This window comes from Anastrepha obliqua, chromosome 4 (assembly GCF_027943255.1).
Source record: "Anastrepha obliqua isolate idAnaObli1 chromosome 4, idAnaObli1_1.0, whole genome shotgun sequence".
NCBI classification, from domain to species: Eukaryota; Metazoa; Arthropoda; class Insecta; order Diptera; family Tephritidae; genus Anastrepha; species Anastrepha obliqua.
The window spans coordinates 37,694,646-37,711,034 of NC_072895.1; the positions used below are offsets into that span (position 1 = coordinate 37,694,646).

The 16,389-nt window shown below is 36.0% G+C and overlaps 1 protein-coding gene across 1 annotated transcript in view; it reads right to left on the reverse strand.

Annotated features, from left to right (window-relative positions):
* LOC129244088 (photoreceptor-specific nuclear receptor) overlaps positions 1-16,389 on the reverse strand; it is a 35,955-nt gene that overhangs the window by 10,410 nt on the left and 9,156 nt on the right. The window contains exons 3-6 of the mRNA XM_054881704.1: positions 10,490-10,593; positions 2,669-2,783; positions 2,467-2,522; positions 2,166-2,402 (exon numbers count right to left, since the gene is read on the reverse strand). Coding sequence (XP_054737679.1) covers positions 2,166-2,402; positions 2,467-2,522; positions 2,669-2,783; positions 10,490-10,593 — 512 coding nt within the window. The remainder of the gene's footprint in view (positions 1-2,165; positions 2,403-2,466; positions 2,523-2,668; positions 2,784-10,489; positions 10,594-16,389) is intronic.

The window sequence follows — 16,389 nt, forward strand, 5'->3', positions numbered from 1 at the left end:
TTTTCAAGGCGCATTTATTAAAGGTGATGGCACTAGACTAACAACAATGTTTTGTACGTTTGATTGTCACGGCAAAGTATTGGAAAAAAAGAAAACAAAAAATTAATTCGCCTTTTTTTATTCTGTGCTGACAGCCACAAGGGCACAGTGAAAGAAAAAAAAGCAAAATCAGCTGATTTACCAACACCACCTTTCGCGTTGCGTATTTTATTACGCTGCCTTTTACACTAATAATGTTTTTGAATTATTTTTTCCAATAGAAAGTAAAGTGTTTATATTTAATCAAAAGTTAGTTTGTGGATGTTAAACCGAGATAAACTAATATTATTTTTCACTTTTTACTAGAAAATTAGATTTCCGAAAACTTTTGTGAGGCACTGTATATATATAGTCCACTATTTTGGACACTAATATTCTCCCATAACGAATTATACATTTTGTTATTTGTACGATTATCGTTCAAAATCCACTATGGGCATGAAACTCCAACTAATAGCGCTCGCCCTTCGGCATGCAATGCACGGTGGGCTTGAACATGAGATAGGTTTGACAAAATTTCATACAAAATGGCCAACGGGAATTCGTTACTGGCTACTCATATATGTATGTGAAATCAGTTTAGTTTGAAATTCTACGCGCATGTTTGTAAAAGCCCCGGAAATATATAATAATTGTTATTATTTTTTGCTACACTTCTGATGAAATTGGTAATCTTTTCCATGAGGTTTGATGATACGTGAGCGGTCGCTCGGCAATTATCTAATTCTTCAGCTGTAAACTTAATTGAGGGTTCAAAACAACAATTGATTTAGAACCGCCTGTACCTGGTTTTTGTAGTTAAAATTTCCTTTTCAAAGTAGAGCTCATGACTTGATCTTGCTGCTTTTCCTGTAATGTATCTAGTAATTTGACCACATTTTCAGAACTGTTTGATACATTATGACGAATGGTACAGGGATATTGAACACCCTATGCCAATTTTTTGTTTTAAAGGATTTCATACAAATCTACATTTTTACTGTAGGCTTGTCTGCATTTTTTTCTCTCGGAAGTGGCGAATCTGATGACATACTCGTAGCATGAATACCGTTTGTGGTATCAATCACAGAAGATTGATGACGCACAATCGCACCTCTTCCTTTTTTTACGTCAAATTGCGATTAAATGCTTCTATAAGCGCTTAATGTGATCAACTAGTTAACATATTGTACCATAAATGAAGATGTACACTCCGCGACAAAACAATGGCACATCACCATTTTAACCAAGTTTGACTATTTTTTCTTTCTTATTTTTGAAAGCGCATTATTTACAATATTTTACAAAAGTATAGGTCATTGTCTAACAATTCAAAAATTTTATAAAAAATTACAAAAAGTATTAAAATTCCACAAATTGGAATTGGAAGCTTTTAATTAGAACTTCTAGAAATATTTCGGGTATGCAGTTCTATAGCTTATTAAATTACTATTAAATTACTCCATATAATGAATATAAAAACAAAATTTTTTTTTGTTTATGGAGAAATAGGCAACACCGCCAAGGAAAAATCATATTAAATTAACGGGAGTTTTAGGCAACTTCAAATTTGCACATTATTGCACTAAAATTTAATAAGCTATAAAACTGGATACAAAATTTTGAAACATTTTTAAATCCTAATTAGAAATCTTGGAATTGGATCAAAAGTTTGTGGAATTTTTCTAACTTTTGCTTTTGTATAAAATTTCAGAATTGGATTTATATTGTCTTTGTCAGACAATGAGCCATATTTTTATAAAAAATAATACAAATTCAAAAACAACCAAAAAATTGTCAGCAGTGGTCAAAATGTTGATGTTCTATTGTGTGTCACGTGTTGTTCAAGGTGGCGCAAAATTAATAATTTTTGCGAATGGTGTTGTATGTCAATCTTATTTGTCACTTGTGAACTAGACAGCTGCAGCATAGAAAGAGACAAGCAAAGGAACGCCTAAAGTTTAAAATATTTTTTTGCTATATCAAGTTTTCCAATATCAAATTTTTTTTATTTATTAAAGTTAAAAAAGTGATTCAAAAGCAAAATTGGATGATTAATTTTGCGCCACCTTGCTGTATAAGTTGACTGCGCTATTTTCTACATATGCATGCAGAGTGTAAACATATGCCAGTGTGTATGTATTTACCTGTATCAGATACGGGAGAATTTGGATCTATGGAATTCGTACTACTTGAGTTCGTAGAAACAGAGACTGTACCATTCGAGAGATCCATAGACGTCGTATAAGAATTATCCTTAGAAAATTGTAGACTATTGTTAAATACGGAAAAACTGCCCGCATGCGATACATTTGACGACAGTTGTATGGCCTTTGAAAGGTGATTGTGATGTAACCGGCGATTTGTAGGAATTCCCGAAATTGCTGAAAAACCCCATGCTAAATTAAAAACACTCTCAACGGATTTGCTAACAAAAAATCAATTTACTAGGAGGTGGTAACAGTCCAGGGCCATAGCATGGCGGAGACAATAAGACTGGTGGTCTAAAATAGAAGGAAGATAGTTTAATTGGGCAATTGCAAGTGACATTTTCTACGATGCTCATGCGTTTGCATTTACATATGCATTTGTATGCATATAAATGTACACACATACACACATACGCATGTTGCGAGCGTGAACTTCTTACCCAAACACTCCAACGGCCACGGCCGCTTCCCGCAAGGCTCGCCCGTGCTCCATCTCCCGCAGCGTCTCAGGACGAATAGTGGCTGTGTTTCGCGGCTGTCGCTCATTTTGTACCGCTAAAATTGTAAAATAAATGAAATGAGAACGGAATGTGTTAACCGCACACAACACTTATAATGATGTGTCAACAGAATTCCAAGTGAATACACCCCATGATCTGCATGCGCGGCAGGACAAAAAAAAATCTTCATAAGCATTAAGCCTTGAAGGTGTGAAAAATATACACATGCACCAACAAACCATATATGTACATATGTATCCAGGATTTGTATAAGTACGCATGAATGTAAGCTGAAATTTTTATAGAAACATTTGAAGGTGTCTAAATAGGCATGCTGATTTTGGACGAGTTTGCATGTGGAGGTGCGTAATTGTTTTGAGGTCACGTGCCAACGCCACTGGCCATTTATATGTAAATATATGTATATGAACACCCATGGATGCACGCTGGTACACATGTATGTATGTAATTCCTTTAATGTAGTCGGCTGCGAAAATTATCATTCTAAATTTACTGACAATTATATAACTGTTCCTTATTTTGTTTATGCCTCTCGGCATTCAGTAAAGAGCTGTAGTGAGCATTCAGCTACCATAGAAAAATCCTTTTTAACTCCAAACGAAATGCAACAGATTTGGTATAATTAGAAGAATTTTATGTACATACATACATATATGACTCATTTAGACTCATTTTGGGGGCTGGTCCTTACTGATAAATCAGCTACAATTGGTTACATGGAGGCCAACATTTGGCGCACAAATGGCGGATAAGTGGAAAGTAAGTGTAAAATTGAATCAATTTAAACAATCTCACCAAATATCATAACGCAAAGAAACACCGTTACAAAGTTCGTGCGAAAACAACAGCCTAAGTGAATTTTTACATTTTGTTTACATTTTTAGGTAACTGGGAAGTGCTGCTCACACCCAAAATTCTTCGTGTGTTATATTTACTGTTTTGCATTAAGAATTTTTTGCAATGTGAAGTGGAAGTTGTATATTGAAAAATATAGTGCAAAAAAAATGTTGGCTTTATTCGCGTGGCTCTTCAAGAATAATTCGCTGGCGTTACTCACAGTGGCTCGCAGCTTATTTCGTTCATTCATTGATTTCAAAGACATTTTTTACATAAGTTAAGTGTCCCAAAAAAAAAACAAAGCAAGAAATAAAGTCAAAGATACATACACAAGAATGATAGAAACATTGGTGCACAGTGTACTTAGTCCTGGTTCTGTTACAAGTTAAGTTACTTGTAGATATAAAATTATAATACTTTTTTAATGAAGTTAGTTTTATTTAATCATGTAAATATTGAAAAAAAATTTAATTTTCATTCAAAAAGTCATCATTAACTTTTACACAAGCCTGCAAACGATTAGGCCATTCTGCTATTGTAGCACGCACGGTTACTGCTCGAGCCAAAGATTGTTTGAGACTCTCCAAATTTCTGTGAAGTCTTCGACAGGCCATGTTTTCCAATTCTGACCACAAACTGTAGTACAATGGATTCAGATCTGGACTTCCTAACGGCGACTGGAGCGAAATCTTGCTGGAAGATCCAACGCACTGCATCGAAGAAAGTACTGCTCAACTGCTTTACCACGCCTTCTAAGACATCCTCCTGGTACACTTTTGTCCCGGTCTTAACCCCTTTTTCGCAGGAATGAAGAGATGTAACGTCTTTACAAACACTCCCCACTAAACCATTACGGATGCTATATGGTGGCCTCTCTAAAGCCTTGGAACAACATTTCTTGCGTTTATCATAGATTTTGTTGTTTTGCTTACTAAAAACTTCTTCAAAAGTAAAAATTTCCTCATCTGTGAAAAGAATATTTTCGTGGCCGTTCACCGCGTCTCACCAAAGAAGCTGCTTGTATCTGTCGAGTCAAATTTTCTTCAAGCGACGGAAGTCTTTCATGTGGAGGTCATCCCTAATTAGTCTTGACATGGATCTGGTCGATACATTCCTTTCCCCTGGACACGATTATTTGTGTTCTGAAGCGATTTCCGTGAATTCTTTCTCCAACAGCTTTTATGGCTGCACCGGCTCGAACCACGCGAGGACGACCACTTCTATTTCTGTCTGCCAGACATTTGGAAATACGATTGATCGTGCGGTAAACAAACATTCTCGAAATAAGAAGTTTTTCAGCAATTCGTAAATCTCACTTGCACTTTGACCACACTTTTGTATTGCAATCACAGCAGTGCGATTTTCCTTAGCTCCTCACTCCATTGCTAACAAGTGAAATTTGCCACGCAACTGAGTATAATTTATGAGTAGTCAATGCATACGAACAAAAGCAAAAACAACGGAACTTTTTACTGGTATTTCTTCTCACCGTATGCATTTTAAAAAATTTGTCACAAAATTTATGGCAAGTACACAGTGAGTCAAATAGCCAAAACAAAAAATTTAAAAATGCTTATTTGACAATTCGTTTAAATGTTTGGGTTGAAAATTTTCATTAAGTGTCATTGGTTTTAACCCAAATGAAAGTACTTTAGTTTTGTTCTGGAAGTTGGGAAAACAAATATTTTACACTACAGTCTGTATCAGAGAAAATAACCGGTTTTTTTCTTGTAACTTCAAGATATATTTTGCTGCATAATAGTCCCACTCAAGGGCTACGACGCCAGTGCTAACTTTCCCGTAAACGCAACCAAACAAAAATGAGTGAGAAGTACGTGAAATGTTTTGAGGCGGTATTTTTATGCACGCATTCGAAAAGATTGAAATTATCTTACGTCGAGGCTGCAAAAGTGACTCAAAAATCAAAAAAGTTAGTTTGATGTGGAATCAGCAATATAAATGTTGATGACTTTCTAAGCGGGACCCTTCTTTGTGACTACGCCAACCACACTCAGTTCTTGCTAAAAAGGGAATAGATGTGAGTATCAACACCATCGAACGTCGACGTTACCCACATCATCAAAACCACTGCTCTCAGAAAAACACATTGAGAAACAACAAAACAAGATTTAAAGCCACTCGTGCGACTAGTAGTTTTGTACATACTTTTATGTATAATAAAAAAATTTTAAATATACTTATATCTTTTATACTTCATGAATAATCGCGGTTCCTTTTTTCTGACATAGACTGTATATACAAAATTAAAATTAAAAAAGAAATACCGCGAAATTCATGTTTTTTGTGCAAAAGAGCATTTGACCGTTACGGGAGTAAAAAGAATTTAACGAATGTACGTTATGATTAATTTGTTGTTTTGTTGTTTTAGCAAAGTGGTTTGGCATTGAGTTTGACAACGTAGAATCCTTTGTAGAATTCAATGACAAAAGCGAAGATGGTATTGAGGTCGATGAATTTTATGAAAACGCATTGGAGTACATCTCAGGTTATATTTTTAAAAACTGAATTTAATACCCCAAGTTGCGGACCAGATTGGATGACCATGGGTGGACCAAAAGGGGGGAAATTTGATCAAACCAAAGGCAAAGTTTTTAAATGATATACAACTTTTGGAAAATGTATTTTTAGAAATTAACGGAAACACAATTAGCAATAAAAAAAATGTATGCGATTTATTATTGAAAAAAAAAAAACAGTAATGTCATAGATATAAAAAGGTTATTTCTCAAAAGCAAGATTCGTTTCCGAATCAAATATTTAAAAAAAGTTTTGCAGCAAAAGCAATACAAAAAAAAAAAGATTACTATAAATAAACTTTAAAAATAGCTACGTAAGCTAGTGAGTTTTATTTCAATCGTTTTTCTCTTATATTATTTCAACAACAGTAGACCAAGAATAATGTTTCATTCTGGGCTAACAGCTACATGGGCACGGCGAAAGAAAAAAACAAATCAGCTGATTTATTGATGCCACCTTTACAAGATTCACCTTGTATTATTTAAAACAATTTTAATTGAAGTATCAAAAATGATATTCTTAGGTACTTTTACGCCATTTGCTTCCCATGGGCTAATGACAGCATACTACATACTAACACATATCAATCACTTCAAATATTTATAAATTGTCAAACAAGCTTGACGCCATGTCGCCATGACAGCCATTGACGGCTCACTGAGTACACAGTAAGTTTAATTAAAATTTTCACATAAAAATGTTTATGTTTACGACATCTTATAACGCAGCCAACGCAATAGTGATTAGCTGTGCTCGATAACAAAATTAGCCAGCAATAGCCATCAGACCAAATCAAAAGCCTAAGTGAAAATTATCTAGCAAACGGCAGAAAAATCAAATAAGTCAACGAACGCTAAATTGAATATGTTTATTTCTCCAGCCCGAAATAAAAGTCTCTTGTGTGGATCTGCCACTTTTAGTGATTGCGAAGATCTGTCAATTTGAGTGTCACTTTTTGAGTTCTGGATAATTGCAAAAATTTAAAATAACTATTAAACACTTTTGTATTATCGAACACGAATGTGGAGCATATACTTGTGTGTTACACCAACCTTTGAATTGTTAACTCATTCGAAAAAAAATCAAGAGTTTTACGATATGTTGTTTTTAAAGATATACCATTTTCAAAATAATTTTGACGCGTTGTTCTGTTCTGTAAAATTGTGCATCTGTCTACTTGACAAATGCCAAAAGTGACATAAAAAAAGGTGCCGTCTAGAAACTATTCTCTACTGATATCAAGGCTTCACTTTTGAAAGACCTTTTGCTTGTAAAAAATGTGTATTTCATAGGCTTTGTTGATTGTTAAAAAGTTGAAAGCTTTCATGAAATTTTGTAAAATTTTTAACAAAGTTTGAAACTTTGTGTTGTTTGGTTTTCGTTATAGTACGAAATACATTTCTATAAAAGGGTGTGTTTATAGTTTTGCAACGGGCTGTACTAAGTTTTTCAATAATTTTTGCGGTTCGATAAGAAAAACTCAATTTCATGGTTTGAAATACACTTTATTATTCAGTATAGTCTCCCTAAGCATCAATTCACTTGTTCCAACGAGAATCAAATTTATTAATTCCATCCCTGATGTGAGAATCTGGAAGGGCTGCAAAATACGTTTCCACAGCTGTTATGAGAATTCATCATTTGTTAAAAAACGCTTTCCACGCATGCATTTTTTTTTCTGGTCTGGAAACAGATGGAAGTCGTTGGGGCCAAACTGGTGAATATGATGGGTGCTCCAAAAATTCCAACTTTAATTAGCCATTATTAAAGTGTTCTTGTGACACGGGGCATTGTCCTGGTGAAAAAGAACTTTTTTCTTTTCCAAACTGGTACTTTTTTCCCAATTTTTTCCTACAGCTGTTCTAAAAGATTAAAAAAATATTCAGAATTTATTGTTGTACCAGCTTGCAAGTAATCCACATACAAAATTCCTTTTTCATCCCAAAAACTGATGCTAACACCTTTTTGGCCGATTTGTCGATTTCTGGGCACGAACGCGGAGGCCGTTTCGGAGCCGAAGAACCAAATTCACATCACACTTTAGTTTCTTGTTGTGATTTTGGATCATGGTAATAGACCCAAGTCTCATCCATAGTGATGAATCGACACACAAAATCCACTCTATCCTTTCGAAAACGCTATATAAGTTGCTAAGAAAGTCGCATTCGAATGTGTTTTTGTTCCATTGTTAGCGAATGCGGCACCCATTTCGTACACAGCTTTCTGAAACCCAATACTTCATCAAAATATTACTTACACTGCCCAATGAGATGCCGAGGCCTTCTACTAAATCTCTTTCAATACGATTTCTGGTGTTTTTGCTATTTTCGGACTCCCTTGACGTAGTGACGTGGATCGCCTTGAAGACTTGTACGACTACTTTTAAATTCAGCAACCCATCTTTCTACTGTACTAATTGATGGCGAAAAATCCTAATAAACTTTCAACATTCGTTCATAAATTTCCGTTGCTTTTAAACTTACCAAAAATAAAAATTCAAACACTTCACGATACTTGATTTTTTGCATTGTAAAAAATACTGTGACACGACGATACTAAATGGCTTGTAAACAAAAAATGAATTGACAGATTGAAATGAAACTTCACATCCGTTCACATGAAGAGTGTACCAACATAACATAACAAAAAAATTTGGCAATGTAGCAATGCCCTCTCTTATCGCAAAAATTACACAGGCCGACAGCATCTCAGACCCAGAAACCAGACTATATATTTTCGAAGGTTTATGATGCGCTGAATCCAAATCTGGCCTCAGAATTGCTCTATCAGCTCTGGTTTTCGAGATATCCTAACCTAAAAGTGCAAAAAACACCGTTTTTGCCCATATTTGAGGTTATGTAGCCTTGCAGATGTTTTCTTTCACCAAAAAAATAGGCTGGCATTTTTAAGTACAAGTCTTCTTCTTTCAAATGGCGTTGAGTTTGCTCAAATATCATTTTTTTTCGCTGAGATACACACAGCCCTAACCCCTATGAAAGGGGTGGTTTCTAGGGGTTAGGGCTGTGTGTGACTCGGTACCCGAAGGTTAGATAGTGTAGAGGTTTGGTGAGTTAGCACACTTATGGTGTGAGACAAAATTTTAAGAAAAATAAGACTCAATTCAAGAAAATTAGTAATCGACTATATCATGTCTATGTTATCTCAATCGATTTTCAGGTGTAGGAAAATTTAGAAACATGAAAATTTCAAAATGCGATATCTCAGCGAAAAAAATGATATTTGAGCAAACTCAACGCCATTTGAAAGAAGAAGACTTGTACCTAAAGATGCCAGCCTATTTGTTTGGTGAAAGAAAACATCTGCAAGGCTGCATAACCTCAAATATGGGCAAAAACGGTGTTTTTGCACTTTTAGGTTAGGATATCTCGAAAACCAGAGCTGATAGAGTAATTCTGAGGCCAGATTTGGATTCAGCGCATCATAAACGTTCGGAAATATATACTTAGGAGAAGAAATCGGTGGGGTACGAATCAGTAGTACTTAGCGTAAGTGCTTATACGAGTACATACATATGTACTGTGGAAATCGCGAAATAATATTTGAGTTGAAACATTCAGAATAATATACAGAAAATAAATTTAAAAAAATTGAGAGCAATAAATATTGTACATATAAACATGTATGTTATGTGCACATGCCACACTAAACGTCTATATGAATATTTTCGAAGTTACACGCAAATTGGAAAAGGTGTTTCAGAGAATTTTTACCCTATCTAAAGTGATTGTCAAACTTTAAACGCGTTTTTCTCAAAACCGTGTTTTTGAAGTCGGTGGACACGATTTCTCAGAAATGTCTTGAGATTTTAACACAACTTTCTCAGATATTTTCTCCAGGTATTAATCGAAGGAATAAGAATTCTGATAATTTTTTCTATTCTTTTTTAGCAATTTTTCGAGAAAATTTTTGTAGAAAATTCGATTTTTTCCTATAGCCGCCATTTTATCAAAAATTAAAATTTTTACTATTCCTTTGATTAATATCTAGCTTTATCCATCCACAAAAAGAACCTCCTTGGTTTTTCGACGTCAGATAATCCAAACCGGAGATATTTTGTTCACCGCCGAACGCTTTTTTTTGGGGACGCTTGGGAGATCATCTGCAGGAGCCGTGCACTTCAATATTTTCACTAACTTCACGTGCTATAATTAACTTTAAAGTAGACATTATTTGAATAATTAAAAATTGTATTTGTTTAATAAAATCGTTCTTTGTAAAAAATTCGCACAGAAACGTGATTTTTCAGCCTTACGTGTGTATAACCCCTTAATATAGTTTCCCATTCAAACTATATCCATATGTCCATAAATTAATATATATCAGATAATTTCACTTTATACTCACCATCCTTATTCATTCCCATCTGAAGGCACTTTTTAAGACGGCACGCCTGACATTGATTCCTGTGTGCTTTGTCAACAATGCAACGGCCAGTTCCGGCTTGACATCTAAAATACAAACAGTTGATGGTTAAATTATTGCCATGGGCGCAATAACCAGAAAGGCATGGCGAATAACAAACAATTTTTAAAAAATTTCAAAATTAAAAAAAAAATTTTAAATTTACAATTTTAAAGAAATTTTAAAATTTTAACAATTTTTAAAAAAAATTTTAAATTTTAGCACTTGGAAAAGCCAATAGCGAAAAGAACACCGCTGCGATTTTTAGAAGGAAGTCTTCACGCTCAACGGAAAGAGCCATTGGTAACATCATCCCAATGACAACGCCGAATGGAGTTTGTTCGAGAGCACATATCCTTGACTCAAAATCAATGGATTTTATTCAGTGATGAAACGAAAATAAGTAGAGTTGGTCCAGATGGTAGGAAGTACGTACGGGGGCCAAAACGTGTAACCCCAAGCTCGTCTCACCAATTATAAAACACGGAGAAGCCTCAATAATGGTGTGGCGCCGCTTTTCGTGAGACGGTGTCGGGCCAATGCATCGTGCTGAAGGTAATATGGATGTGGTCAATTACGTTGATACTTCAAAATGTAATGCTACCTTATGCGGAAGAGAATTCACCGGAGACACCGGTGAAACCGGGACCGATACAAGGCACATTTCTCATGTGGCAAACAAGTTCTGGATTGGACATCTTCAATTGTCGACTTAAATCCAATAGAACATCTGTGGAACCGCGTAAAAACTGCGCTCATTACGCAAAATATCATAAATTTGGATCAGTTATTTGAAAAGGCCAAGATATCAAGGGAATCCAGTCCTGTTGAACGTTGTAGAGGTTTAATAATGCCATTCCAAAGACGCTGTGTAATGAGAAGAGCGGAACTTTATTTTAACACCCAACTGTAGCACTCTTTCAGTACTATACCTGAGAAAAGAGGTCTTCATAACAACAAATCCCCCATTAAAATTAAGTAACGGCTACTGTCATATCGTTTCAGTAAGTCTTAGAAATGCCTTTTTCCATAAGAGCTAATATAAACAGCTTTCGACCACCACTGTGTTATAGGCATGTGCCTGAGGAGAGGAGATCCATAACTTTTAAAATCGTATAGAGTCTTCAGCTACTGGGAGCGTATGGGATTGACACTGTAATCGCACATAAAAGCGTTGCTCAACTGCATAGCTCCAATGAAGCTAACTTTGCACTCTGCTCACATATGTGTCTGTAAGTCCCTATGTAAAATATACAAAATCCAACATGCAGCACAACAAGGCCACGCTGTTCAACAGTTTTCGCTGCGTGTAGTCTTTCTGCCCTGACAATTCTTAGTCAGTGACACCGCTGGACAAATATCATAATTGGTTTTTGGTGGGCGGAGTTTGCGATTACATGATTTTATTGTATTGTTTGTAGTGCTGTGGTATTGCAAGCAGCGTGGAGTAATAGCTTCGACACACGCTCATGCATTTGCTGTCCAGCAAATTGATACGAGGGTTGCCCTTTATGCGCCCTTCTGCACAGCGTGTTTTGGCTGTAAATCGATATTTTTATCGAAACGGTTGGCATTTCTTAGCTTAAACTTACAAGTAACGTTTTCACTTACGAGTTTTATTTGTTATTTTTTCAGTGAGTTGAAAAATTCAGCTTGCCCAAAGATGGAATTCATCCGCAAAAATTTTCGTGCCATGATTTATTACGATTCTCGACGTGGATCGAGACAGGAGTACATTGATCAACTTAACTCCACTTTGAACTTCGAAGCTACTGTGAAACACTTGTACAATGAGTTCCAACATGACCATCGCTCCTTGCAAGATTAATTTCGTGAAAGCCGTCCAAAGACGGTTATTGTGTCAAAAACAATCGATGCTGTGCGTCACTTGATAATGCAAGACCGTCATGTGACATATCGTGAGCTAGAGGCATCCTTGGCCATTAGTGTGACCATTGCGCGACCGTTTGGTCGTCAGAAGATTTGTTCTTATCGATACAGAAAACATTTTACAATTGTTCCAAAAAGGGCACGAGTCGATTGGAGTAAAGAAGTGTTGAAGAAATGCAGCTGCGGTAGTTCAAAGTACGAGCTTCATCCAACAAAAGTTGTTCCTGGAAGAAACACCTCGAAGCAAATGGCTACCTGTTTCTTCGGAAAATCTAGTCATGTCACAACTGTACCCCTAGAGAAACTTAAAACAGTCAATTCTGAGTGGTACCCAACCTTTTGTTCACCAGAATTTTTTGGAGAATCAAGGAAAACCTACCGCAGATGAAAAAATTATAGGGCAACATCATTCTCCCAAGACTCTCAATTTACACTTTCCAAAGAATTCAACTCTTAGGTTATATACCTCGTTCTGAGAGGAATAGAATAACACAACTAACTCTAATCCTAACACGAAGCGTGACATACCCACGCTATGGTTTTCTAAAACACAATCGCATGTCTCTAACGATCAAGAATACTTTTCAAAAACATATCTGCGCACGGTTGTGTAAAAACGTCATTTTGGATTATCAGTATGCAATCTACAATTAATTGTCGATTTTCGACGTAATCAAGTGCGATACGAGGCTTTTGAATGCCTAATTTTGTATGACGGAATCTTATCGGAGTCCATACGAACCGAGGCCGGCGTGAGACAGGGCTGCATCTCACCACCACTTCTTTTCCTAGTAGTCATGGATGGTATTCTAACCACTTCAATTGATAATATGTCTAGAAAAAGGAGATTGTTACCGACGATGCGTACTATGCGCTTTCAGCGTAGATCAGACATGCAAAGCAAAACTGAATGACCTTGTAAGGTACTCTAAGACTACTGGACTCAAAATCAATGTAAAGACATCAAAATATTTGGTGATAAAATGAGGAACAGCATTGCCAAAGTGAGCGGCTTTAAATATCTTGGAAGCCAATCCACGGCAGATGGGGCATGTAAAATTGATGTTTTCACAAGGCTGCAGAAAGCAAGAAACGCATTTGCTAAACTCCGACCAGTGTGGCTGTGCAGAGAAATCAACGTGCATACCAAACTTCGAATCTTTAATACAAATTTTAAATCTAAAGTCTAAAAACCACTCGTGCACGATATTAGAGAGCGCAAGTAAAGCACGCAAGGGCAGCACAAAGATGACCAGGCAAGCACTAGACTGGACTAGCATCTGGGGAGCTATGACTAACACGTGAACTGAAAATGTTTAAGAAGCATATTCTCTTTTCTTCTTCTTAATTGGTGCGATAACCGCTTAAGCAATTTTGGCAGAGTTTAACAAAGCGCACCAGTCATTTCTCTTTCCTGCTAACCGGCGCCAGTTGAAGCCAAGTCCTTCTACACCTGATCTTTCCAACGTAGAGCAGGCCTTCCTCTTCCTCTACTATCACCAGTTGGTACTGCATCGCAAACTTTTAGAGCCGAAGCGTTTGCATCCGCTGGTGTTGTTGAGATGTTTTCGTCCCCGATAGCTACATATATGGATTTCGCGAACGCATGCACGGAAGATTCTCACTTTTGCTTTTGGCTGTTTCAGATTGCGATAAATAGGCGACAACTTTTTGGCGTTGTTTAATCAATTGTTGATGTTGTTCCTTGAGCCACCATTTGCGGCTGTTGTGCAGGGGAAGTAGCAACAATTGTCGACAAATTCCATTGCCTTTGATTTTCGTAATGTTTAATTTTCGTCTCAATCCTATTGCCAATTCGACCACACAGAGCGAAAACTACCTACATACATAGTGAAATAAAAGAGAAATTCAGAGATATCTCTATGATTTTTTTTTCAAGTGGAACGCTATATTAGCAGCATTGTATTTTCTGCAAACCACTAAGCTTACAACTTTTGTAAAGGCAAGCTCCTTCAATTTATCAAAAGAGCTGACGTAGTGGGCATCTTTCAACCGAGATATTTCTTTGGTAAATAACAACCATCTCACATAGAGTGTGGTTCTTCATGTAAAAGGCAAAGAATTTGTAACCTGTGCATTCAGAAGGTTGAAACCTGAGATTAAAACGGTCTTAAGTTCTTTGATGAATAACACTGTGTGACAAAAAAAAAAACAAATTAAATATACTTTTATGGAGACCTAGCACAACTTGTGGCTATAGAAAAACTAAACAAAATGATATAGGAGAAAACCGTTTTTCAGTTGGTTGATGTGAAGAATCACTCCTAACTTCGCCAATTTCCATCCGATTTCGAATTTGTTTTTTTAGTTCGAAAGAACAAAAACAAGCCTTTTTGACAGTGTGTTGACAATTTTTTTGAAATGACAACTTTGACATAATTTTTACGATATTATCCGATATTGAGGATTTTTTTTAGTACACTACTGTTATAGTAAATTTAATTTTGCGTCGAATGAGCTATATTTGATTGTAATTGAATTAAAATTAATAGAGTTGTGTGAGTTTTAAGATTTTTTTTTTTACTAATTTGGTATGTAGGTATAACTTACGCTAAATGGGAATAAGGACGTTTTTTGATGCGTTATTATAGATACGTAATATTTATTGGAGTATATATGTACTGTACTGCATACAACATTTGCCCCATTTTTTTGTCAATATATATATATATATATGTATATACATATATGTAATTGGCGCGTACACCCGTCTTGAGTGTTTGGCTGAGCTCCTCCTCCTGGCGTGCGTCAAGTCGGCTCCGAATGGCAGATAGTTTTTATGAGGAGCTTTTTCATAGCAGAAATACATTCGGAGGTTTGCCATTGCCTGCCGAGGGGCGACCGCTACTAGAAACAACTTTTTCTTTATTTTGGTGTTTCACCGAGATTTGAACCTGTGTTCTCTCTGATTTCCGAATGGTAATCACGCACCAACCCATTCGGCTACAACGGTCGGCCAAACAATATCAATAACTTTTGAATGGATAACTCTATTCAAAGAAGTTTGTAAAGTTTTTTATACAAAATTTCCTGAACTTTTCGATAGTAGAGTATATTTTAATTCTCCTCTTTATGCAGTTATAATAAAATTAATTCGGAGACTATAATAAGACGATTACAACAATGCAGCGGAATTGATTAGGAAAAAATGATATTAGATTGATCTGAGGCCTCGTGAAATATGGAGAAGTTATTTTCCAAAATTTGAAATTTTTTAATTATTCTGTATACCAAATTTCTGCATTTTTCGTTAGCTGCTGAAGTATAATATTTCCTTACGAGGTTCTTTACAATTTCAAATAAAAAGATATCTTCTGCCAAGCGTGAAATGAATATCTAGTTGCGTTGAAAATTGAAATTTTTCTGAGATCTGTGTTGAAAGAAACAAGTTCTAAAAAAGGAGAAAGAACTTACGGAAAAACGCATCGTTTCTCTCATATATTTTCCTTCCAGAATTATTTATAACATGTGGAATTTGGTGTTTTTGATTCTGTATCCAAGATAAGCTGTCTTGCGACATTGTATTGCTTGTAGAAGTTCACGGTCTTGATTAATTCGTCGTAGAACCTCGTATGTTAGAAACCAGATCGGTCCACGGCATTTTCAAAATTCGCCCAAAAATCTGCATTTCGAAGGCCTCGAGTCTGTTTATGTCAGCGCCTTTGAGTGTCCAACATTCCATGATATATAAGAGCACAGACCACACATACAATTTCACAAAACGAACTTCAAGATTCATATGAAAGTCATGGCAGCTTAAGATCTTTCTAAACGTACAGAATGTAGATCTAGCCTTCTATTCTACACTAGTATATTTCTATTCTAGGCGGCCACCGTAGCCGAATGGGTTGGTGCGTGGTTACCATTCGGAATTCACAGAATCTCGGTGAAAGCAAAATTATCAAAAACATTTTTCTAATAGCGGTCGCCCC